Below are 26,676 nucleotides of genomic sequence, written 5' to 3'. Positions count from 1 at the left end.
GGGACATTATTTTTAAAAGTTCAGAAAAGAAAATTGTGTAGGATGTTTTTCTCAATCATCATTTTTTTTCTTTTCCTTTCTTTTTTTTTTTTTTCTTTCTTGTAGCTCTGGCTGGCCTGGAGCTTATTATGGCACCATCTATAGGTGACCCTCATGACTCAGTCTCCTAAGTGCGGGGTCACAGTTGTGAGTCACTGCATCCAGGGTTATAATTGTGAGCCATAAATCTGCAATGACATGAGCCAGACCCAACAGTTTCTCTAAAAGTGTTGTTTGAATATTAGATTAAAAGAAGTTTCATTGGAGGCTCTGGGAGCTGTGACAACAATGATTTTGGGTTTCTTTCTCAAATAGTACTCCCTTGTAGGCAGTGTTGACGTAAGCTGTCTCTGCTTGACCTTGGCTGTGTCACATAACACTAGTTGCGTTGTGATATGACAGTGTCTATGTGTGGGAGTCCCTGGGAGCAAAAGCAACCTGCTGGAGGAGTCGTTGCCACCCTGGCCTCTGGTTAGTCTAAGCTGCTTTCTATTGGAAGCAAGATGTTAGCACCTCAAATGCACTTTTGTCTTTTGTATACTTGTTAACTTCACTGTAGTTACAATGGGAAAGCACCATAAAAAAGACTTTATGGCTAGAAACAGGAGTCATTGAGGTATGCTGAAATGTAACATCTCAAGACATTATACCAAAGCATCCATGCAAATAAACATAAAATAATCAAAATCCTATAGTAAGAGTCCTAATGATTGCTCTCTCACATATACATAAAATTAATATATTTTGATTGTCTATCTACTTAAACAAAATTCTTTTGATTCAGTTCTTTTAAAAACAATTGCAGTTTAAAAGCCTTGCAAAAGTGGCCCTTTCTCTTAAGACAGTAGAAGAATTGAAATCTACAAGTCAATCTAACAAGCACTTTATGAGATCACACAGGCAGTAAAGCTAGCTTTAAAATCCACATCTGTGTATGCTAGAGCACAGAACTTTCCCTCTCCTTTCTTCCTCTCTGATAGCTTAGAAAATTGTATGTAGTCCCAAGAAGAATAGCAATATTAAATATGCCCCGTGTTTTCAATTAAAACAATCAACGGCTTATATTTAAAGATTTAAGCCATTAAATTATCAATAGGGGAATATACTGAGAGAATGTTTCAGAAAGAGAAACTAGAACCAACCCTGCAGCAGCCACGGATGCCGAAAACCTTGACTTTGAGAAGCATCACTGGGTGTCAATCATGCTATTTCAGTTAATCTGCTCTTCACCTGGCCCCAGGAATGAGTAAGACCATCCAAGACAAGACTGAATAAAAAGGGGCTCCTGGAAATGACTCTATATAATATTAATTTCAGCTTCTTTGCAATAAATGCATTTTTAGGAATATTTGCTGTGCTTTGACACATCAGACCTACTGGCTCCATAATTTCTGTCACAGCTTAGCCAAGGTATTGTATTGACACGGTTAATCCATCTGTTTGCTAAGAGCTGCCGGAGATGTTTGTATAGTATTTATAGTGGCAAACCTGCCTCGCCATGACAGCTGATGGCTAAGGAAAACTTCAGAGCAAAGGAAAAGCTGGTCTCAGATGGACTTCCTGTCTGGGGGCAGGGAAGAGATTCCAGATACCTCAAAAGGTATCAGGCCATTGTTTACAAGGCTGGTCACCTATATTTTCAAAATGGCTAGTCTATTTATTTATTGTTGAGTATAGACTTTATGTTGATTGTGCTAAGGTATATCCAAGCCTCACAGAAGCAAAGGATAGTAGCTGAAGGAAAAAATTGCATTGGCCTCAGTAAGCAGGGACCTTGCTTCATTAGCCAGAGCTACCACAGCTTAGAAAGCAGAGATTAATTACTTTTGAGCTGTTTCTCTACATCATTATCAATGTACATACATATAGCTCTTCTAGGCAAAGGAAGCTACTTCTTGGCACCATTCCTGCATGAGGTATTTGGATTCTATAAAGTCACCTTGGCAGCGTCATACAGTGTTAATTCTGTGCCATAATTAGGGAGAAAGTAATAGGCCGAAGTACCTTGGGTGCTTTCATGCATATGACAGTTCTTGGCTATGAAGGCATACCCCAGAATACTCAGAACACTGTTTGAGAGTTTGGGTAACAAACATGAAGTATTAGGTCCGTACCGAGCTCCAAGGGCCAGTACTCCATGCAGCGTCTTGTGGGCATGCTTGGGTGTTGCACTGCTCACGGTCTGGAGGCTTGTCAAGAACTTCACAGCTCAGATCTGGGAACCGGTCACCGTTGGCCCGCTGACAGACCACCAGTCTTGTCCGAATGCCTCCACCACACAGTTTGGTACACTGGAAGAGGGACAAAGAAGGCTACAGTTATTTTGTGCAAATTCTATTTCCCCACAGGAGACTTTTCTTGGCTATACTTTATTATAGCTTTGGGCAGCCTAAGTCTGACAGACGGAGCCAAGGCAAATTGCCAACGATGATACAGCCAATGGACCATGGTTCCTGTGAACATTAAGTATCCCTCAGTGAGGGCTTCCTTTATATCTGTAATAAGGACTTTTATATAGCTCACCTCATCAGGCTGAGAACACAATTACTTGCCTCATGTATAAAACAAAGCATGGGAAGTTAATGTAATCAATCTTGATCCATTAACCAGTAGCTAAGATAACATTCTTGGAGGCATATAAAAACTAGTAAATAAATAAATAACCAGAAACTACTCAATATCAAGTAAAAGAGATAAAGAGTTGGCCCATTTTATTTTATTTTATTTTATTTTATTTTATTTTATTTTATTGTAGTTGATAATTCCTTTCCTTGGTTTCTGTTTGTTTTTGTTTGGAGAAAATATTTCACTACACAGTCTAGGCTAGTCTGGGACTCACTGTAATCCAGACTGGTCTCCTGTCTGAGGCTCCTGGGTGCTGGGATTATAGAGATGAGCAGCCAGGCCCAACTTCAAGTTTTATTTTTAAATGTTGCCAAGGATTTAATCCAAGAACCAAATTTTACACAATACCACATGTTCCAGTAACTTCTATGAAGCTGTCATGGACGGACCTTTGCCGATTCTCTTATCCCAATTATGATGCAAAGCTGTTTAGCTCTCTTCAAACCCCAGGACAAGTACAACTGTCCATTAGGATGAATAAACAATATGATGGGAATGGGTGCTAGCTGAAGTTCTGACTCCTGGCAGGATTCACATTTGTGAGACAGGAACAAGTTGTGTTTCTTGGACAGTGTGACTGCACTCATATCCAGGAACACAGACATTTAGTGTCCCTGCTGTGTCAAGGCTGGCTCTCCCACAGCACTTAGACCAGTCAGTCTGTGATAACAGAGAGCATCCCAGCAAAGGCATGGACTCACTCTGGCTGGGATCCAACTACAGAAGCCTAATTATGGATCCCACAGGACAAAGCTGCACAGAGTGTTAGGAAGACTCATGTCACAGGAGTCTCAAAGCCCCTCTCCCCCACTTTCCCTCAGTATCACTGCCCAGAACATGAGTGAAAGTCAACAACAAAAAATTCCTGGGTCAATGGCCTGTCTTCTAGGTTATGTGTATAAAATGGTAAGACACAAGAATGTGGACTAATGAGTCCATCATCTCCTATGTCTTATTTCTTCCTCTTGGTACTGTGGTCTTCCAGGTGTTAATTTTCAGGCTTCATTTGGTAAACAGTCAGGACAGAACAACCCAGTAAGCCTTAAGTGTGTGCTTTTCTTATAGATTCAACCATCAAGAGAGATTTTGAGTAGCGTAGAGATTCAACCATCAAGAGAGATTTTGAGTAGCGTAAATATTCACTTAACCAGAGCTCAAAATGCCCAACACTACTACTAATGCATATCATTCTTGCTAATAATAAAATAAGTTTCTATTTATTGTATTTTTACAGTATCACTTGATTGAAGGTTACATGTTAGTCATGTAACATGGTACTGTTACTCCTCCAGCTTATGGATATAAAGTGATATAAAAATTGGACTAAATTTATGTTACTTGTTAATATCATGAAAATGATAAAGCTCATAGCTAGGTCAAGCCAGATTCTGCACATTCTGAACCAGGGTCTAGCTGGGTGAGACTGCCTGATCTTTCCCTCCATGCACCCTCCTCAACTTCCCAGATGTAGCCAAAGTTCCACATCCAGTGTCCTGAAATAGTCATACCCTAGCTTGCATGTCCATCAAACTCCAGGCATACGTAGGAAGAGATCATGGACACACTTCCATTCACAATAGCCTCAAGAAAAATAAAATATCTAGGACTAAACTTAACCAGGAGGTAAAGAACTTCTACAATGAACACTTTAAATCTCTGAAGGAGAAGACAGGAAAAGACGCTAGAAAATGGAAGACATAACCTTACCATGTTCATGGATTGACAGAATTAGTACTGTGAAAATTACCATCCTGTCAAAAGTTATTTACAGATTCTATGCATTGCAATTGCAGTCAAAACCACCATCTAATTCTTCAAAGAAATTTAAAAAATCTTGTTACCACAAATAGACCCTGGATAGCAAACACAATCCTTAGCAAAAAGGACAATGCTGGAAAGACTACCATTCTAGACCTGAAATTATATTTCAGAACCACACTAGTCAAAACAATATGATACTTGCTTTAAATTTTCTTATTGCTGTGATAAAACACCATGACCCAAAGCAACAAAGATTCATTTCATATTACACTTCCAGGTAACAGCCCATCAATGAGGGAACTCAGGATGTGAACTTATTTAGGGCACAGACCTGGAGGCAGGAACTAATGCAGACGCCATAGCTTTCTCTCGATTGCTTATTCTACTTTTCTTTCTTATGTAGCCCAGGACCACCTGCCCAGGAATGGCACCACTTAGAATGGGTTGGGCACTCCAACATCAATTACTAATTAAGAAAATGTTCTACACGTTTGCCTACAAAACAATCTTTTTAACGCATGTTCTCAATTTCCTTTTCTCAGGTAGCTCCAGCTTGTGTCAAATTTAAAAAACAAAACAAAACAAAACAATGTCATGAGGATAGAAGTACTGATGCAAAAACAGACATATAGACCAATGGAACAAAATTGAATGCCTAAATATGAATACACTGAACTATAGTCATCTAATATGTAATATTTGACAAAGATTCCATACACACACACACTATATCTATATCTATACATATACATATATATATATATATATATATATAGAGAGAGAGAGAGAGAGAGATAGATAGATATAGATATGAGAAAAGAAAGCATCTTCAACAAATGGTGCTGGGGAAACTGGATGTCCTTATGAAGAAAAATGAAATTAGACCCATATCTATCATCTTGCACAGGAAACTAACTCCAATTGGGCCAAAGACATAATTATGAAACCTAAAGTATGGAAAAGACTAGAGGAAACATAGGCAATGAGCATATGTTATCTCTGAATAGAACCCAATTTGCCCAGAAATTGAGGCCAACAACTGGCAAGTGAGAACTCATAAGACTAAAAAGCTCTGTACAGCTAAGGAAACAACCAGTGAAGCAAAGAGAAATCCCACAGAGTGGGAAAGAATCTTTGCCAGCTATACATCTGACAAAGAATTAATATCCAGAGTGCACGAAGAACTCAATGTACAAAAAAAAAGTTAAAATAAAATGACTCACTTAAAAAAAATAGGCTTGGTATCTCAACAAAGTTCTTTAAAAAAGGAAAGAAAAATGGCTAAGAAATATCCCAAAAAGTGTTCACCATCCCTAGCAATTAGAGAAATGAAAATCAAAACAATGCTGAGATTTCATTTTATCCCAGTTAGAATGGCAAAGACCAATCAACCAACTGACAGCAAAGGCTGGAGGGCATTTGAGGGAAAGGGAACTCTCCCTCACTGTTGGTGGGATTGCAAACTGACCCAGATGGAAATCAGTGTGGAAAATCCTCAGAAAACTAAAAATTAATCTACCACATGACCCAGCTATACCACTTGTTGACATATGTCCAAAGGACTGGACATCCTACTACTCAGACACTTCCTTGGTTGTGTTCATTGCAGCTCTACTCATAATAGGTAGGAAATGGAAATGACCTAATAGTCCTTCAACCTACAGTGGATAATGACATGTGGTATATACACTCTGGAATATCATTCAGCTGTAAAGCAAAATTAAATTGTGAAATTTTCAGTAAATGGATGAAACTAGGAAAGATCATCTAGGAAACTAGGAAAGGAAAAGAGTAGCCCAGACCCAGAGGGACAAATGTCACTTGTTCTCTCTCATCTGCATTTCTTAAAAGGGGCCATGGAGTTTGGGGGAAGCATTAGAAAGGGGAATAACAGTGTACAAGTTGATTTGAAGAGAGAATGGGAACCAAGGGGATTCTTTAATTAGGGGGAGAGGAGGTAGATAAAGAAGTGGAGAGGAGGTTAAGAAAAATAGTAGCAATGTCTGGAAAAGTCATAAGGAATCACAACATTATCTATCTACCTAACATTACATACAATACTCATAAGTCTGTGTATACATATACATACATAGTTACATATATTGTCCAGGCCAACAATGCTCTCTCAAAGAGCTATGAGCTATCCAACAGCAACCCAACACTAGGTGTGAGAAGCCTTCTTTTGAGTTGTTGGTTGGAGTTGTCCAAGAGACTCTCAAAAAATAGGCTATTGTTGTTGCCATTAGTTGCCTCCCAGAGAAGGAAGGTAAGTTCCATTGCTGAACCATGTACTTCAGAAACAGGATCCAGAGGATCTGAGATGGTTTGACCTCAAAGTATTCTCCCCGAGGACTAGTTTCATGGTACCAGAAGGTGCCATGCAAGCTTCCAAATGAGGAAAGTAACCAATAGTTGTACCCAGCCATGGTGCCTATGTACTAAAAAATATCCAGCATGACAATATCCCCAAGGGTGCAGTAGTGTCATGCACACCTTGGAGCTAACCAAAAGCTCTCTAATTGGACTTAAGGTCTATTCAATAAGAGGGAAATCATGCTTGGCATTGAAAACATAGCCAGCTACCTGAGGCTACTGAATTTGTGGTCTTGGAGGAGAACCTACAACTATTACTTTACTAAACCAGCATATTTAGGTGGTGTTTTTGTTTTTTGAGACAGGGTTTCTCTGTGTAACAGCCCTGACTGTCCTGGCACTCTGTAGACCAGGCTGGCCTTGAACTCCCTGAGATGCACCTGTCTTTACCTCTCAAGTGCTGGGATTAAAGGCATGTGCCACCACCGCTGGGTCCCAGCATAATTTCTAACTTCATTCTAAATATTTATTCTTATACCCACCATCAGAGAAATACGTCTTTGCAATCATTACAGAAAACCACAACCAATCAAAATGCAGGGAACAAGTGGCCATGTGGTGCCCAGCCCTAGCTAACACAGCTACAACACAGCTTATGCACCTAAGGCTCAGGGATCAGACTGGAAGAGCAATGAAAAGATTGCAGTGGCCAGAAGAACAGGGTGTCTGCTGTGAGATTTCATCTCTGTCAGAGAAGCTACACATATGAAGTCTCATCAACAGGGCTGCCCGAACACACCCTGAACAAGGATGGCACCAATAGGCATGCTAACATGAAGGGAACCTTCCCAGGACTCCAACCCCTGAAAAAGAACTATAGGCAACTAGTGAATGTTGAAAGCAGGAGAAACAGTCTTCCCCAGGGAAGAGCACCCAAATTAGTCATCCAATAGCAAGTGGTCATCCCTGAAATCACATACGTTTGAGTAGTAATGTATGGAGCAGGCAGGTTGTAGTTACATATTTAGGATACATATATGAAACAGAGACCATGAATTTGAGAAAGAACAAGGGGGTGCATGGGAAGGCCTGGAGGAAAGAGAAAAATGATGTAATTAGATCTTAAAACAAACAAACAAAATCACACACACACACACACACACACACACACACACACACACACACACACACACACACACAGAGTCAGGAAATAGACATTTTTTTTTCTTTTTGAGGTAGGGTTTCTCTGTGTAGCTTTAAAACCTGTCCTGGGCATTCACTCTGTAGACCAGGCTGGCCTGGAACTCACAGAGATCTACCTGCCTCTGTCTCCCCAGTGCTGGGATTAAAGGTGCCCACCACCACTGTCCGGCTGGACCTATTATTATGCACTCCAAACACTGTGTTACTTTTTGTCAGGCAAAGTGGGCAATTTTACAAAGCTAACAGTCAAAGAAATCACTAGAGGAGAACAGGAAGATATACACCTCCTCATTCATTTAATGTCATCTGTGATAGGAATAACACCCATTCTGTTTTCATGAGGAATTTGAAATCTTGGAAGGCACTCTGCCATGAAAACGAGTGCACTCAAAGCTCTAACAGAAGTGGCAAGACTCTTATGGGCTACTTTAGCATGTGATTTCCATCCTTATAAGCATTAATTTCTTACTCATCAGAGTTTAACTAATAAACAACTTAGACCGGGTTTATGCAGTCTTTTGTCATTCTGCTCTCCCTACACATTCAAGCTTTCTCTTGTTAGTAGTAAGTGCCTTTAAGAAGCAGGGTAGAATTAACAGCGGTCTCCTAGGAAATCCCAGATCTGGAAGCTCCTCCTAGATCTAGGTCCAAAATATAAAATATTAAAAAATAGCAGCCAGCCAACAAAGGACAGATAGACAAATGGTGTGCTCTTACCTCTCCCCAGCTGCCGTAAGCCCATTGGGGACACGGGCCAGATTCACAGGCTCTTTGCTCATCAGGTTTGATTCTCTCTACACAGTCAGTGGCAGGGTATCCGTTTTCATCCTGACACACCACAACTCGCCTCTGGGAACCTCCAGCACAGGTACTAGAACACTAAGCACAGACAACAGATTTATCCTCAGCACCACCTGCCTCATTCCCAGACATAAACCAGCTGGCTGAAAGACAGAGACAGCTTTCAAGTCCTCATATACAGTGGGGAGTGTATGGACACTTGGGCACTTCCCCATGGTGGGATTGTTCACTTTGGACACACATGCAATTGTCTGGACCATAGGGAGGGGCTTCTCTTACCATTCTCCAGGCTGTCAATAGGTATTCAGCCCTAATGAGTAATGTGTTTAGAGTCCCCTGCAGCCCTGTTCATTGCCCACCTGTGTCTTGTCTACATTTCTGAGAGGGACACAAGTGTCAAGGGATACCACAGTTTTCGAACACTTTTTCGGATTGTCAAGAGCTCCTTTGGAATCAATGTTTGAGTCTCCTTCACCATAGAGGTTAACTCACACTTAATGAATGGCCAGTTGTGGAAATTAAACTTCCACACCAACTCATTCAATAACTCTACTAAGGTCCCACAGGATGTCATTTAGACATTACTTTCTAGTAGGTGAATAATACCTTTCCCTCTGTTTACAAGAACCTATATTTCAATGGCTGATGCTAGTAAGATGAGTTTTATTTGCTTTTCACTTCCTCAATGAACTCAATTGAATTCCATCACCACAAATCTCTCTCCAGCCCATTTCAGTGGAATGTTCTTGAAAGGCTACTGTTTGCATTTCAGTTGGTTTCCCACATACACTTCTCATAGCTCTCCTATGAGTCTACAGGTGGAGTGTTTCTCTTTCCATACATTCTTTGCCACTTTAACCTAGTGCATTTTCCAGCTCCCTCCATTATGACCCTGGCTATGAAATTGGCAAGCTTATACTCATCGAGTCTCCAAAGTAATGCAATTTTCCTCAACTAACCTTCCTTGATTGGGGACTGTCTCAGGGCAGAATCATTCAACCTGAAACAAATACATCTTCCCTATAAACGGATTTAAATGAAAATAGCACTCAACCATGAAACAAAACCCCACACTAAACCAAACAACAACAACAACAAACTTTCATGGCATCACCAAATATACACATGTGAACTATGAATTTTTTTTTTCAACCAAGAAAGACTGTGACACACACTCCTCATCATCCTTCAGTTTTTAGAACTGGAAGCTTTCCTAACCAGGAAACTGGTAGCAAACAGGAGAGGAGGAGATGAGAAGGTGACAGGGCTGGCTCACAGGAAGCCAACAGCCACACTGAGGGGTCCAAACAGAATCCAATCACGACTCACAGGCCAGTATTTCCACCGCATTTACACTCACTGTGGGGAGCGACAGACTTCTAATTCCTTTTAGCCCAGAAATAATTTAACACAATTAGTAGTCGTAGAAGGACACTAAAAGTGAAAAGCTAACGAGAGCCTGAGTGGCCAGCGTACCCCCTCTAATTACGTGGCTACCAGAATCTGTTGTCACCCTTTGCCTTTGGAATGCCGCCAAGTGTTTCAGTATTCCACAATGCAGTTTTGAAAAAAAAAAATTTCCAGCACAACAGTTTAAAACATCCAAATGTAGCTTTTCCTTTTGACATTCTTTTTCAGGGCCTGTCATAGTTGGAAGGACAGTGATAAGGGCTGTGATAAAGACACTGTTAGTAGTTCTGGGTTCCATCCTACAGCCGGTGAAACACAGAGCACTTTCCTGCAACCATCTCATTTAACTTTTGAAACTGTAGAAAGCAAGACTTAACCTTGTCATTGTTTTGCAGCTGAGGAAACCAAGGCTTACAGAGGAAAGGACACCTGCCTCCATTAAGAACTCCCTTTCAGTCTGGGAGATAGCTCATCGCATTAAATGTGCTCACTGCCAGAGCCTGTGCAGGGGAAGGAGAGAACCAACTCTAGCCAGCTATTTCTGATTTTCACAACCGTTCCATGGCACAAATAAATAAACATTAAAAGGGGGGCAAGAAAGAAACAGAAAAAGAATCCCTCTTCAGAAAAGTTTCTCCGCTCCCTCTCCTCGGGGTATATTCTGTCTGCCCCACCCAGTTCAACAAGTCTTGTCACCAGAAGTGACACCCCCCTCCTCCAACTACAAAGGAGCTCTTCTCTGGGACTGAGTTGAAGCCATTGTGTTCACCCAGCTTGGCTGCAAATGTGTGTCAATAAGCTTTCAAAGGAAAATTTCTTCAAAAGAAATTCTAGTCTGTTTTCCTCCGGGCGTCTCAAGTAGGGGAGAAGCAGGCAAAGTGGATACTCACTGCTCCCCAGGGGCCAGTTCTCCACTGGTTTCCTCCAAGCACGTGGGTGCGGCTGGGGCTGTCAATCCTGGGATGGAAGTCCTCGTTTTGAAATGGGTGAACAATGCCGCTGCTTGGGATCCATTGAGGGCATGGTGCCATGGAACAGTCCTGGTCAGTCTCTGGGATATAATCTGGGTCACACTCACTCCGATCAATCACATGGTCGCTGTAGTTGACACACACCACTTGGCGGGTTGCCTTACCTTGCCCACAAGTCACAGAACACTATGTTGAATATTCAGAAAGAGAAAGGGCTATCACTTGGGAGTCCGACTTACATTCTTGAATATATGTTTCTTTAAGTGGCTGAACGTTTTCTCAGGGGCCCAGTTTAAGTCTTAGAATCATCCTTGACTGCTTTCTTTTGTTCCTAACCAATATCTCTTTTGCCAAGAAATGCTGCCAGTGTAGCATTCAAAAATACACCCAAATCCAGCCACGACTGTTTCTACCCTCACTTTCCTTGCCAGGATCAGCTGGACTTCTGCTTGGGACTTGACATTCCCCATACATGTGTTGTTTGCCAGTGACAAAATGCCACCCACTACCACTTAACTCATGAATCCCTCTGGTGACTTCCCAGCTCACTTAAAATAACATCTAAACTCCTTGTTGTTCATTTGCTAGGCCCTTGATTTGGAGCCTCTGGCTACTTCCTTAGCTGTTCTCTGATTGTCCATATGCTGCACCTAAAGCTACTCGAACAAGCCAAGAACCTCCCGTCTCAGGGGCATCCTGTCTTCTGCAGTACCCGTGGCAACACACAGATAGTATTATGCTTTTCTCCTCCACTCCATGCATAAAAGTGAGATTATTTATCATTTGTTGACTACTTATTTTCCTGCTAAGCATTCAACATATATAATCTCAACCATAACAGCAATGTCATAAAATAGGTATTCATCCTGTTTGTTTTTTTAAATTTAATTTTATTCACATTTTCAATTTTACTTGTGTGTGTGTATGTGCATTTGTATGAGGTGTGTGTGTGTGTGTGTGTGTGTGTGTGTTTGTATAGACCAGAGGAACATGACCAGTGTTGTTCATCTATAGTTCCTTGCCTTATACCTTGGGGACAGTGTCTCTCATAAACCAGAAGTTCTCAATTTTCAGCTAGGCTGGCTAGCCAGCAAGCTCTGGGGATCCACTGGGATCTGTTTATCTCTGCTCCCCAGCACTGAGTTTACAGCATGCCTGTCATGGCCAGCATTCACATGGGTGATGGGAATTTAAACTCAGATCTTTATGCTGGCATAGAGTGCTCTTTGTACCAAACCGTGTCCTCAGCCCATTCTTTTAAGAGCAGAGGAAAAATGAGGTTCAAAGACTTTAATTCGCTCCACATCAGGCCACCAATAAATGACTAGATCTGGCTTTCTCCATAGCTTTGGGATTCCATGTTTCATGCACATATTTTACAATACTAATCTTCTTTTTCCTCAGCCGTCCCCTGTTCACCTAACCTAAACTACCTCCTAGATTCTGGGCGTGACGAAGGGCCGATAACAGAAGTTGCCTGCGGAAGGGAAGTTTTGTCTGCTTTTATAAAAGCTCACACAGATGGTGCTTGTATGTTTAGAAGACTGGCCTCATGGCACTGCCACTGTGCCACTCATGGCACCGAGAAGGTCCCCATGGCAGTCCTGAAAGGGAATCAAGGGATGCCTGCATTTGAGGGATCACAGATGCATGAGCAACCAGACTCAAAGTCAGAGAACCCCAGCTCTCTTTCTCTCCTTGCCACTATTTGGGTCATGTAATTCTACTACAGACGGGCGGAGCTCTTCAGGTTGAGCTTTGAAATCCGCCCAGGAGGACAGGCACTCAAGCAGACAGTAGACTGATTTAGATATTTTTAAAATGTGCATTCTTTGCACAGTTGACTAAAATTTCTTTTATACTTAAGTAGGTACATATATATGGAAACAGGATAATTTAAATCTCAAGTCCATTTCTGAAATATAATCCATTCATAATATCCTCCCCATCTTCCAATCCTACCCAACCCCACAAAATCCAGGCTTACAGAGCTCCAGTCTAGAGCCTTCCACTGTCCACAGGGTGTCACAGAGCATTCTTCCTTGGCTACTGGTTTAGGTAAGGTAGCACAGGCACTCTCATCAGCCACAGAACCGTCCTCATCCCGACAACTGACATATCTCATCCGGGTACCTTTTCCACAAGTGGCTGAGCACTGGGTGTTGGAGAGAAAGGACACAGGCATGTCATTTGGAATGGTTGCTTAGTGTTTTTCACTTAGCCCACTTTCTTATCAGTTCTTAGCCCCCTTTCTATAGTCATGCCAGAGAATAGCTGCCTCCTCGGCACGCCTCCCCACTTTTCTCTTCGTCTGTTTCTTACTGGAGTCCAAGAGCCAAATCGCCACTGGGTTCTGGGCACACCGTGTGTGCTTCTCCTTGGTTCCACACCAGGTAGGGGAGGGTGACAAGATGATAATTCACAGTCCTACATGTGAAAGGAGAAAACATTGACCTTCAAGGCAACATACGTTTATAGATATATAGTCATGGCAAGAAAGCACACCGCACCAAGAAATCTCTGATTTCTGCCTGTTTGGACAATCCCCATGACCTCTCTTAGCCCCAGACTCTTCAATGGCAAAGAGGGATACAGTCTGAATCATTTTCTGGAGGCCTTAACACAGGGCAGGGTCTACTAAATGATGGTTAAAGCCGTGTTTATTCACCTGCTCATAGAACAAGGGAGGGGACATTGTGAAGGAGCGCACATGTCTGGAAAGAGTAGAATAACATTTACGAACTATGAACTGTTAATGTTTAAAACTTCTCAAGGCTAAATTGTGTTCTCACATTTCAGGTAGTTTCCTAATCAAAATTTGCTAATCATGAACTTGTTTTCCCAGGGCACCTAAAGATAACACCCAGGGTCCTGAAGGTCAGCCGTAGATATAAAAGGAATTTTCTGAAAGCCAATGGTTGGAATTCACATAATGTCCCTCAGTCATTCAGAGAGACTTGCTGTAGTGAACTCAGTCATCTGTGGAAGGGTACTAGTCTGTTATTTACAGAGCGGAGAAGAAAAGAGCACACCTGTTTATAATCACTCTCAGCCTCAGGAGCTGCCTACCGGCCCCCACCCCATGCTCCTTGATTTGATACTTAGTTATCAAAGGCCCAAGAGTCAGCTGACCTGGAGCAAATGTGTGGTGGCCTGAGACTGAAGGTCACTGATGCTTCCTTGCCTGAAAACCTCACACATGGTGTGAAAATTCTACTACCTGGCGCCATGCCTGACCTTTTACTTTGTGCTCCAAAGGGGGCTTTTGTGAAAAGCAAGTAAGTTTTCCAAAGGCTTCAGCCATGGAAGCCTATGGACAAGTGAACACTCTAGAAGGAGAGTAAGAAATCCTGTTTTGAATCTCTAAGGAAATTGCTAAGTTTTCACTTGATATAAGAAATGACATTCTCTTGGGACTAATGACCACATGGTGTGTGTGTGTGTGTGTGTGTGTGTGTGTGAGAGAGAGAGAGAGAGAGAGAGAGAGAGAGAGAGAGAGAGAGAGAGAGCGCATGTGGAGGCCAGTCAGGATCTCTCACACAATGTGAAGCTCACTGATTGGCTATACTTGCTGGCCCATGAGTTCCAGGGATATACCCATCTCTGCCTGCAACCTCAGGGTTACAGATACACAGCACCACGGGCAGCTTTTAGAGGGATATGGGGAACGAACTCAGGTTCTCACGATTGTTTAGCAAGAATTTGCCCAACTGAGCCAATTCCTGGTACCCACCCCGATGTCATATGAACAATTTAATAAAATTATAAGAAAAAATGTTTATCCAGGTACAGTACTTGTCAGGTTAATTGATCAGCAAGAATAATATGATCAGCCATCTCCAAATTCATCCTTTGTGATTCTTTATCCACAAATGACGCATGGTGAAAGGCACCCTACCGAGGGTGCCCAGCATGCAGGCAGTTGACTGACTGGCTATGTAAGATCTTTATCAAAACATGAGTTCTCAGTACAGTCTTGGCACAAATCTGTCTTTAGCAGTTATCAAATCTGCTAAGAAAATTCAAATCTTCTCTTGTCATAAGTGATACCAAGATCAAGACACACACAGAACAACTGGCTTGTTAAGCAGTATACTCTCACGAGGGGAAAAACTCATGCATACATGTCTGCATGCCTGCGTGCATGTGTACGTGTGTGTGTGTGTGTGTGTGTGTGTGTGTGTGTGTGTGTTTGCACATACAAACAGACATTTACATACATATTTGTATTTGTGTGTATATTCAGAAATTTTACTGCGTTAAATGATGCATAGCAAAAAAATTTACAACTGTCATTAAAATCTACAATTATCTCAAATTTCATATAGCCATTTAATGCTAATAAAAGACTTTGTTCAACTTTTGAACCTATTGCCAAAGGATGAGCATAATTGCCTATAAATAGAGTTGAAGTGTGTTACTGAGTTATAATGGTTGGGTGTCAGGAGGACGGTGAAAGTGAAATGTAGATGTTTCTTACAAACTGACTCACCAACCACAACTTTGCAAGATCTCTTTGAGGTGAGGGTGGGGATGTAGCTGAGTGGGTAATGTCCTTGCTAGAATGCATGAAATTCTAGGTTAATATGCAGGGCTGCTTAAACCAGGGAGGCACATGTATGGAATCTCACAACCCAGGAGGTAGATGGCAAGTAGATCAGAAGTTCAAGATTGTCCTTGGCTAGAAACAATGAAGCCAGGCTGGGCTGCCTGAGATCTTATTCTTTGCAGAACCAGATAAAAATCTTCAAATATTCACTTTTGGGTGTTGTTCACAGTGAAACAACGTCCAATTATTAAATTTTCTCTATCACTTTCTTAGGTTGGGAATAACTGACAAGAGTAAATGAAGCTCTAAGTTACAGCACCTGCTGGTATCTGTGTTGCACACTCTTTCAACATGCCAGTTTCCAAGCCGTGCACTTGACCTTGATAACAGTACTGAGGACACACTCTCAGCAGTACACCACAGACACATGCAGGTGCCAGTGACATTGTGAGCATAAGCAACTTCGACATCTAGTAAAATTCTAAGTGGTGAGTTTTGAGGATTTATCAGCCCCCGCCCCCAGTATTTTCTAGTTTTAAGAGAAACCACGTGCAGCCTCCAGCTCACCAGGCCTCTCTGAAATTTGCTGTTGGGTCTTGAGAGCTGCTCTGAACTAGCTTGAGCCGAGCACACTTCTTGCACTTATGTCTGAACTATCGGAGTCTTCAAATAAATAATGTAAGACATCCAAGTTCAGGATAAGACTGACTAATATTTGCTAGTCAATGAGAATGCAACTCTAACCTACAGATACTTAAGCAAACCAACCAACCAACAAAAATGACAAAGCCAGAAAAAAGTTAGATTCTAAATGTAGAGAATAAGTAATTTAACATCCCAGGTGTACTGTGTGTGGATATCTCTATGAAAATGCTTTGGTTTGGTCTGAGCTAGTGAGATGTTTTGACCCTTTCCTGCCCAAAGCCACTAGCTAAGTTGAAATGGGACACTCACCTGAGTATCGGTAGGCCTAGTTGCTGCATTACAGTCATTGTCATCTACCACTGACATGTAAGTCCCAATGATGCACTTCACTGCCCTTAGCTGGTATCCCTGTCCACAAGTGACACTGCACTGGGGGAAGGAAACAAAACAAAAATTTCACCAAACCTTTTCTTTCATGTACTCATCCCATAATATTCTGTAAGAGAAAAGTCCTTGTATCAGAGTGGACCCGAGGGCTGACACCTAGAAATTAGGTAAAACTATGCAATACTGCTTCATACAATTTATATTGGGCCATTATTATAATGACATTTAGAATTATTTCTGTCTGCTAACAGGATTACACTTGACCATGAGCACTAGCAGGGAAAGGAGTACATCCATAATTTTCATACCCTGTACACTCTACCTACTTGATGATCCTGGTTAACACAGGTGTTTAGTAGACCTCTGTGACTTTTGATTTCTGGAAAAGAATCCTCAGGAAATAATTGAAAGTTGAACCAATGTTTCTACATAGGACACTCTTTGCAGTATCATTTATAAGAAAGAGACAAGATATTGGAAAGGACCTACATATGCAACAGCCAAAAGTTAGTTAAACATATCACAGCATATGAGTAATACAGAGACCAATACAGCTGCTGCAAGGCGCCACTGCCAGAGTTCCAGGCCAAGAAAAGGCATGGATGGGGATGGGGCATTATGGGGAAGACAGCAGAAGATGTAGAATCAGTCCCTGCACTGAAGAGCTCACTAAGCCAGCAACAGCTGTTAAAGGTCAGCTGTTAAAGGTCTGCTGTTGATGCAGCTGGAGATTTAATGACAGTAACTTTTAAACCTTGCAGTAAGTAGATGAATAGCTAAAGAAGAAAGAAGCTGCCAAATTGGTAACAAAGTAGCACGGTACTTTTGCTCTTCCAACCATGTTTTCCCTTCATCTCAATGCACATGAGGCATTTCAATATAGGCCACTCAGCAAGTATCAGTACATCGAAAAGATAACATCATCTAAAAGATAACAACATCATCTAAAAGATAACATCATCTAAAAGATAACATCATCTAAAAGATAACATCGTAACATATCTTCTCTGACAACAATGGAATGGGGCAATTACAGAAGCAATGTGTGGGAACTGAGAAATTCTTAAGTAAAATGTCTGAGAAAAAAATCACAGAGATATTAGAAAACACTGGAGAGAAAGATGAAAGAAACGGTAGAGAACTGTAAGACATGGTGAAAGCAGTGCTCATCAGGAAACTTATCATCCCAGTAATAAAATAATAAAATAATAAAACTCAATAATAAAAAAAATCCCAATAAAGTCCAAGTAAATGTTACTAAATATTTAAAGAAAGGTTAACATCAGTCCTTTTCAAACACTTCCAAAATTTTGAGGAGGGATCATTTTCCAGAAGGTCAGTACTAATATGTAAGAACTAAATACCTTGTCTCTTATAAAAAAAAAATACTGCAAAGAGCATTCTAGGCAAGAATATTGATGCAAATTTTAATTATTTCTTGAGAATTTATCTCACAGGGCCAGCATTATCTTAATATCAAAAGCAAGGGGGAAGAATACAGACAACTATCTCTTGCAAAGGATAAAGATGCAAAACATTTCAAGACAACACTAGCAATCAAACCCCATGACATAGTATGGGTCATAGACATGTGGGATTTACAACAGGAATGCAAGGCTGGCTTGTGATTTAAAAGATAATTTACATAAGTACATAAAACAGAAAGAAAAAATACCTGAAAAAGACCTATGATCATATCAACTGATAAAAAGAAGTCACTTGGCAAAATTAAAACAAACAAACAAACAAAAAAAGAAACCCCAAAAACTTTCATGCAAATGTACCCAAAAAACATGTAAGAGGACACTTCCTTAACATGGTGAAAAAGTACCTAAAAGCCCTCTCTTTATGCTTCATACTCAATGAGAGACTTTCTCTTGAAGCCAGGAATGTGAAAAGGATGTCTCCTATCACCTCTGCTATTCTGAGAATACTGGAGGTCTAGCTAGAGAAAAAAAAAAAAAAAAAAAAAAAAAAAAACCAAAGAGAAGTAAAAGGCAGATTGGAGAGAGAGAGAGAAGCCAAGCTTGGCCTTTCTACAGGGGTTACCACAACAGACACAGACATGCCAAAGAATCTGCAGAGAAATCACTATAGCTAACACTCAAATCCATAAGTTTCAGGATAAGTAATAATAACTAAGTATTATAACTAAGTAATAATAACAGTAGAAAAATCAGATGTGTTTCTATACATTCTCAAAATAACCTAAAGGAAAATTAGGAAAGTAAGCACATTTATAGTAACACCCCAAAGAATAAAAAGCAAGGAAAAAAAAGTAATCATAAATGTGAAAGACTTGTACAATAAAATCTGTAGAGGAAAGCAGAAGAGATAGAAGGCCTAAATAAACTGAAAAATTACGTATTTACTGTAAAATATGGCTAAAACTGTCAATATCCTCCAAATTGATCTAGAGTCCATTCAAATCCAATGAAAAATCACATGACCTTTGTGAAGAATGGAAAAGCTTAGCTTTAAGTACATATAAAATAGTAAGAGATTCTAAATACCAACATATATAGAAAAAGAAGAACTTTGGAGGACTCATATTTTCCAATCTCAAAAAATTTGAAAGGGATTAAAATGGTTTTATGCTGGCATTAAGATAGGCATCAGACTAGTTCTGAATCCAGGGGAAAAAAGTCTTCATTTTTGCGCAAGTGATTTTTGACAGGTGTGCTAATACTCTTAAATAAGAAAGAATGTCTATTCAACAAATAGTGCAGGGACAGCTGTAGCCACATGTGTGAAGCCAGACTTCCACCTCATACACACAAAAAATTAACAATGCATCAGTTGCCTAAAGCCAATATCTCCAACTATTCAACTCTAAAAATAAAAAGAGCATTTGTGATATTGTATTTGACAATGACTTGTTTACTATGATACTACAAGCAAAGAAAACGTAAAGAATAAATAAATTACACTCCATCAGAATGAAAAGCCATCTGTCCATCAAAGGGCGTGATCAACAGAGTAAAAAGGCAACCAATGAGATGGTAGAAAGTACTTGTAAATGATATATCTGATTTTTAAAAATTGGTACCCAGGACACATGGCATCATCCACAACTTCATGTCCTTTAAGTAATTGGATGAGACTAGGAAAAGGAATGGTACCGGGCATAGCATGTAAAAAATGGGGAAAAGTACATTTTAAAGTGGTTTAGAAGTTTGTTTGATTGCCCTCCTTTTTTTTGGACAGAGTTTCATGTAGGTCATGCTGGCCTTACACTGTCTATGATCATCAAGGTTGACTATGAATTTCTGATCCTCATACCTCCATCTCCTGAAATGTTAGGAATGTCCCACTGTGCCTAGTGTATGCGGTGCTATAGGGATGGAATCCGGGACTTTGTGCAAGGCGAGCACTTTACCTATAGATCTACAGCCCCAGGTCCATTAGGATGAATTATAATCTTTTTAAATGGACAAGCAGTTTGAAGAGACATTTCTCTAAAGAAGATATTCAAATGGTAACAAACACATGGCAAATTGTTCAACATCTTTTTCTATTAGGGGGATATAACTAGAAACCATAGTGAGACAGCACTTTGCACTCAATAGGGGGGCTACAATTTCAAAAATGGTAAATAGTAACTATTGACAATGACATTGAGAAATTGTATATTGCTTATATATTGCTGGGAGGGATGGAAAATGCTACAGACTCCATGGAAAGCCACTTGGAAGTTAAAAGCCTAAACACAGAATTACTATAGGCGTCAGTAATCATATCCCTGGGTAATAGATTCCAAATAAGTGGCATTTGGTACTAAAATAAATACTTGTTCATTTATGCTAGCAAAATTCATAGTAGCCAAAATGTGAAAAGAACCCAGATATGCTTATTCATACAGTGGAATATGATTTAGAAATTAAAAGGAAGGAGTGTTGGTTACATGTTACTGTGCAGAAGGGTATGGAAAGCTTCATGCATTGTGAATGAGACAGCCACAGAGGTCATGTGTTACATACAGCTGCCCACTCTTATGAAAAGTCTCCAGCATATGCAAATCCACAGACCCAGAATGTAAATACATGGTTACCAGAGGCTAGGGAATTGGGGGATGGAAAATAACTGCTGAGTGTATATGGGGTTTCTTTGGGGGTGCTAGAAATAGTTTGAAAGTAGACTGAGGTCCTAACACTTGAATATACTGAATACCACTGAATTGTTCCCTTTTAAGCAGTCAATTGTACGTTCTGTATATTTCTATTCAAGCAAAATAAAAATACAGGCAGAGTACAGTTCCAGGTTTAAAAATGTAAAAAAACAAATAAAAACAACAGCAACAAAAACCAAAAAAATGCTGTGCACAGTCAGCTGTTTGATTTCTGCTCTTTGCTATCGCATATTTCGGAAGTTTTTTTTTTTTCATATGACTATTTACGACTCTTTTAATAACATCTTAAAGACTAAGTGTTTGCCTAAGTTGCATGATCAGTTAAAGAAAGGTCAAATCTCTTGCAAGAGAGATGGGATATGGACGGACTGGTCTACCAGTTGTAGTAGATTTGACAGTCGGGTCTTGACTAACATCCTTGTGCTAACACCCTTTCATTAGTCTTGAAACTCCACAGATCTGGACAAATAGGAAGCACTCTGGAGAGGATAAAAGGGCTCTTCTCCTTCCTTCAGATAAGACTTGCCACGGGACTGGAGGTCCCGTGAAGCAGAAGATTCTAGCAGAAAAGTGTCAGTATGGGTTCTGAAAATGGCTCAGAGGGTAAAGGTGCTTGCCTTCAAGAGTAAGACCTGAGTTGAATCCTTAGGCCCTACATGGTGAGGAACCCCACTCTGTAATTTGTCCTCTAACTGCCACAAAGTACACTATGGAACGCACACTCTCAAAATTCTCTCTCTCTCTCTCTCTCTCTCTCTCTCTCTCTCTCTCTCTCTTTTATACCCACTCATACACTAAATGTTAAAAATGTAATAAGATACGTTTCAAAAATACTATCAGTAAGAGTGAGGAAGCCCAAGACGTGGTTGTAAAGCTGACTGGGTACTGCATGCAAATTTGGAAATGGAGACAGAGACTAAAGAACAGGAGTGGCTGTGGCTGGTCAGGGTGGAGGGAGTCATTCTTCAACAGATTGCATAAGTGACAGCAGACAGCTGTTCCACTTCTACGGGGAACTTGGAGTGCTGCTTAAATAGTACACAGCACTCTCTCGCTTCTATATTAGGAAAGACTGGATTCCCAGAGCAAACTGGGCCCAGGGGACATGCACTCTCTCCTTTTGAAATGGTAGAAGTCTAAGGCAGTGGAACCTATTACACTCTAGAAGACTGGGAAAAGATTCTCAACCTGATGATTGTGATTCCGGACCCCCTTTGATCTAACCAACTACATTTGAAGAATCTCACTTATTTACGAGAGCTGAGTTTTGGATTCCTTATCTTGGCAGCCAAAATATCCCTTCCAAAGCCCAGCCCAGACCCTCTGCTCCAAATCAGCCGGCAGACAGGATCACATACCCACAGAGACTCACTCCAGGGAGGATTACATCTGCCAGATGCCATGTCTGTTGTGAATTTGTTTAAATACTTGTGTGCAGTTTAGAACAGGGTGAAAACCTGCCGCCGGGGGGGGGGGGGGTTGTAACTGGAGTGATCAGCTCCAGCCGAGCAAGGTAACCCTGGCTGCAGGATTGCAGGCCGCTGAGTCCCGAATGCTGAACCCAGAGCCACAGAAGAACAGTGCAAGCCAAGTTACACAGCATGGTGGTGAAACCCCACCACTGGAATGCCCCTCTCTAGATAAGTGGGAAAGAATGCAGTTAAGAATCTTATCATTCAAAATACCTGTCCCCAGGGACCTGCCTGCCAGGCTGCACACTCTGGCTGTTGACAAGTCTGCATGGACTCCGGCTTGACCTCAGGGTCACACATTCTATCACTTAATCGATCTTCGCCAAACTGACACCAGACCTGGCGGTGCTTATGTCCTTTTCCACAGGTGACCAAGCACTGGAATGAAAAGCAGAGGCAGTCAGGGTTGTTTCTGATCAATGTGCTGGGGCCCTTGGGGGCTGTTCTCTAATGAGAACAGGTGGCCCCTTGCCATACTCAGCCTCTCAGCATAGAGCAAAAACACCCAGCTTTCTTTGCTTCCTTTCATCACTTTCTCTTTCTTCTTTCCCCTTTCTCTCTTTCTTTTTATCCTGGCAGTGCCTCCCAGAGCCCAGGCTGGCCTCCAATTCACTATGTCACTGAGTGGGGACTAGACCTTCCGATCAGCTCGCCTCTAGTGCTCACTCTTGTCCTTGTAGGCGTGCTCACTAACTCTTGTTTTATGTGCTGTGGGGATCCAACGCAGGGCTTTGTGCATTTGAGGCAAGTGCTCTACCCGCTGAGCGACATCCTCAGCCTGTCTCTTTCTGGATTCTTACTCACTTCATTATGACACTTTCATTCATATCTACCATCATGTTTCACCATATTTGCTCCCACTAGCTGTTCTCATTCCTCCAATTTTTCCCCATCTCCTTCTTCTCTTTCTGCCTCAAATCATTCTCTCATATTCCCTTTATATTTGTGTCCAGATTCGAACACAGAAACTCAACAGAGCACTGTCCTCTGAGAAACAATAGTTAGGATTTTCCAGCACACAGGTTCGGTGTGAAGAATTAAAAGCCCGATCAACTTGTACACCTCTATAAACAAGTCACAAGCCTTGGTGACTTAGTATTTCCATCTGAAAAATGGGGATGGTAATAATTCTGATTCTGAGAAACTAAAGTGTCTAACACATCCAGTATACATGTATGGCATTCTCGAGAAAGAAAAGTGGTTAAATATAATCATCACTATTATTTGAGCTCATTTTGGAAAAATTAAAACATGCATAAAGGCCATAAGAGACAAAGCTAAAATAATCAAAAATATTTTCAACTCTTTACTCTTTGGGTGTGAACTGAGTGCTGGGACAATCAAGCTGTGTGTTCAGTGTTTAGTCAAGGCTTACTACAAAAGTTTCCTCTCCTTTTCTTTTTATTTCATTTTAGAAAAGGGTCTCATGTAGCTCAGGCTAATGAAACCTTAAATTCACTACATTACACACAGCCAAGGGTGGTATTGAACTCCTGATCTCCCCAGGGCAGGATTACAGGCATGTGCCACCATTGGCTATTCATTTATAATTACACTTTAACTAGTATTTGCTATCGAAGTAAAATGTGACAGCACCACTTTTTTGTCATAGTTTTTAAAATCAAGGATTTAGTGCTTAACCCACTGCCTACTGGGACAGCACTAGATTTGTTGATCATTTCTTCACAAAGCAGACACAGGTGAAGATGCACACTACTGCTTCACCATTCCAGGAGCAGGAAGGCTATTCTTTTCAAGTCTGACATCAGAAGTAAACTCACATGAGGGAGGCAAGGGCTTGCATACAGGAGCTGTGGTTGTAGCATCTTTGCTCCACCACATTCCTGACTTGGCCAATTAATAAGGGACATCGATCTATTCCTCAACTACGTGCATCCCCTGAAGGAGGTGGAGCGAGGCTCCGTCTTGCTGAGAATCTCACTGGACTGTGATAATGCTGGGCTACATTAATAATGAGGATGGATGCAGCATCCAAATACCAAGAGACAAACGCAAACAGCATTGCCGTGGGCTTCATCAAGCAAGGGACGAGAAGGTATCATTCTGGAACACTCAGCCTGGCCTCTTCCTCTTTCCTGCAAGTGCTCCCACGTGCCCGGATGTGTAAGTCAGGTGGCCCATTCATTCACTGCTAATTCTCTTACTTCAAAGACAAGGAAGATGGAAAGCCTCATTGCTGGACTCATGTCTAAACTATTTGAACCTCACACTTAATTTCCAGCCAACAATTTGCAGCTCAAAGAGAGAAGAGGGGAGGAACCATTACTTCAAAGTCAGCAGCAGAAGTTACTGGGCTGTGAGAGTCAATCAAGCCCCCAGTGACTTTGAAGTCCCTGGTGGACTGAAGGACTCAATCATAATGTAAACGGAGATTTGTTCCCTGCTTCCCCAGCAGTCTATATCCTCTATGGACCCCAAGAGATCCAGAACTGAATCATTTGGTTTGCCCTCCTCACCTCTGACCAGTCCCCAGCTTTCCAATGAGGACAAGAGAACTCATTGCATCTCTGTACGACAACTTTCTCCTGATGTGTGCATTTGTCATCATCCAGGACGTCATTTCGGGTGTTGACACAGATAGCTCTTCTTCTCTGGGTACCACCATCACAGCTTTTAGAACACTATGAGCACAAAAAAATTAACAAAACAGGACATTTCGGAGTTTCTTATAAATTGTGCTTAAAATCATGGCTGTACTGTTTCTTTCAACCCTTAAGAAACAAATGTCCTACCAGAGCTGATTCTAGTTTTTATTTGGGAGATTCTCTTTCAGTGATTAGGATTCTACTGAAGTGAATATAGTCTCACTGGCAAATTGACACAAAAATTGGGATATAAAAATGGTTGGCTGATAAGCTTTACCATGAACAATTTTCGGCATGTTATACTTGAGTCAGACATTGCAATTTAACCTTGGGATTCTTTCTGGTAGAGCTTGACTTGGCCAGGCATTATAAATCAATCACAGTTCTCTTTTCCAGACAGCTTAAATGGGTTTCTTAACACATCCCCAGAAGGAGCCACCATCAACTCACTGGATTTAGTATCCAAGACTCAGAGCAAGAACCAACTTACTTCAGTCCAAGCTGAATAGCGCCATCCACCTGTGTAACATTCTCCGGAGCATTTTTCCTGGTTGCTTGGTTTGGGTTGACTGCTACAAAAACTGTCCTCCACCCTCTCAGACTTCCCATCCAGCTTGCTGTATTTGACACAGTAGATGTCCAAAGTGCGGTATCCCAAACCACACTGGGCACTGCATTCACTCTTGCTGCCAATGTGCCATCTAAACAGAAATAATGGTGGAAAACCGACATTTGTGTTAGACATATGTGTCACATCCAACTAGTGGGAAAGTAGAGTTCTTTCTTTCTTAATTCAAATATGATGAAAGCTCAAAGCCACACAGCCAACTTAAAAATCCAATTTCAAGCCAACATATCCATGTATTTTTCATGGCTGCCAATGTACATGGAAGTCACAGAACCATGGCCAGAAATGCTATCTGTGTGAAGAATCTGCTAGGTACAGTCCGTCTGAAATTCAAGCAGCAGAACGAGAAAAAAAAATGGGACTCAGCAAAGCAAAAAAAGCAATTTTTATATTTTAAAAGGTCAGGCAAGCATTTCACTTGGCTCCTTAGGCCCGCTCTTGTAAAACTCACCTGCAGGGCTCTCCTTTGAGTGTGTCTGTGCTTTTAAGTGCTCAGTGGCTATTTTGGATAATGATGCAGGAATTAATAATATAGACTATAATTGAAAGTTTCACGTGTACTGTACATTTATTATTATTATATCTTGGAATAAAGGCTAAACTTCTTAGGTTTGACCACCAGTCCAGCTTCAGGATCAAGAAGAGACCCTGCCTCAAAGGACTGAAGCAGAGTAATGGACCAGGACAAGTGACCTCTTCCTCTGGCTTCTATGAAAAAGGCACAAACCCTTGCACACGTGTGTATACTCCACACACATACATACACATGACTGGGAATTTCTTGAAGGCAGAAGGCATTGTGTGTGTGTGTGTACCAGTTCTGATGGTCAGAGTACAGCTTGTGAGAGTCAGTTCTTGCCTTCTATCATGAGGGTTCCAGGGATCAAACACAGGTCATGAAGCTTGGGGAACTGGCCTTTACCCCCTAAACTATCTTATTAGCCTTACATTATTTTCTGAGAGAGCTCTCTCACTCAGACCTGGGACTCTCAGATTTTGCAGGCTGTTGGCCAAGAAACCCAGGGCTCCTCTGTCTCCCCAGCTTTGAGGTTACAAGGCCACAGCATTGCACTGTGTCCCTGGACTTGCAGAAGCCCTTTACAACCCTCATTTTACACTGTTAAGTCCCTAAGAATT

At 41.2% G+C, this 26,676-nt stretch overlaps 1 protein-coding gene across 1 annotated transcript in view; it reads right to left on the bottom strand.

The window, feature by feature from the left end:
* The window catches only part of Adamts9 (ADAM metallopeptidase with thrombospondin type 1 motif 9), a 156,391-nt gene that overhangs the window by 68,687 nt on the left and 61,028 nt on the right, over nt 1-26,676 (bottom strand). Inside the window, exons 20-28 of the mRNA XM_035448871.1 lie at nt 25,402-25,612; nt 24,783-24,947; nt 22,519-22,683; nt 16,627-16,746; nt 13,446-13,550; nt 13,111-13,278; nt 11,043-11,309; nt 8,659-8,820; nt 2,154-2,330 (exon numbers count right to left, since the gene is read on the bottom strand). Coding sequence (XP_035304762.1) covers nt 2,154-2,330; nt 8,659-8,820; nt 11,043-11,309; nt 13,111-13,278; nt 13,446-13,550; nt 16,627-16,746; nt 22,519-22,683; nt 24,783-24,947; nt 25,402-25,612 — 1,540 coding nt within the window. The remainder of the gene's footprint in view (nt 1-2,153; nt 2,331-8,658; nt 8,821-11,042; nt 11,310-13,110; nt 13,279-13,445; nt 13,551-16,626; nt 16,747-22,518; nt 22,684-24,782; nt 24,948-25,401; nt 25,613-26,676) is intronic.

Source organism: Cricetulus griseus, chromosome 8, assembly GCF_003668045.3.
Source record: "Cricetulus griseus strain 17A/GY chromosome 8, alternate assembly CriGri-PICRH-1.0, whole genome shotgun sequence".
NCBI lineage: Eukaryota > Metazoa > Chordata > Mammalia > Rodentia > Cricetidae > Cricetulus > Cricetulus griseus.
Note: the sequence above shows the minus strand (reverse complement) of the source record. Positions and strands in the feature narration are given on the sequence as shown.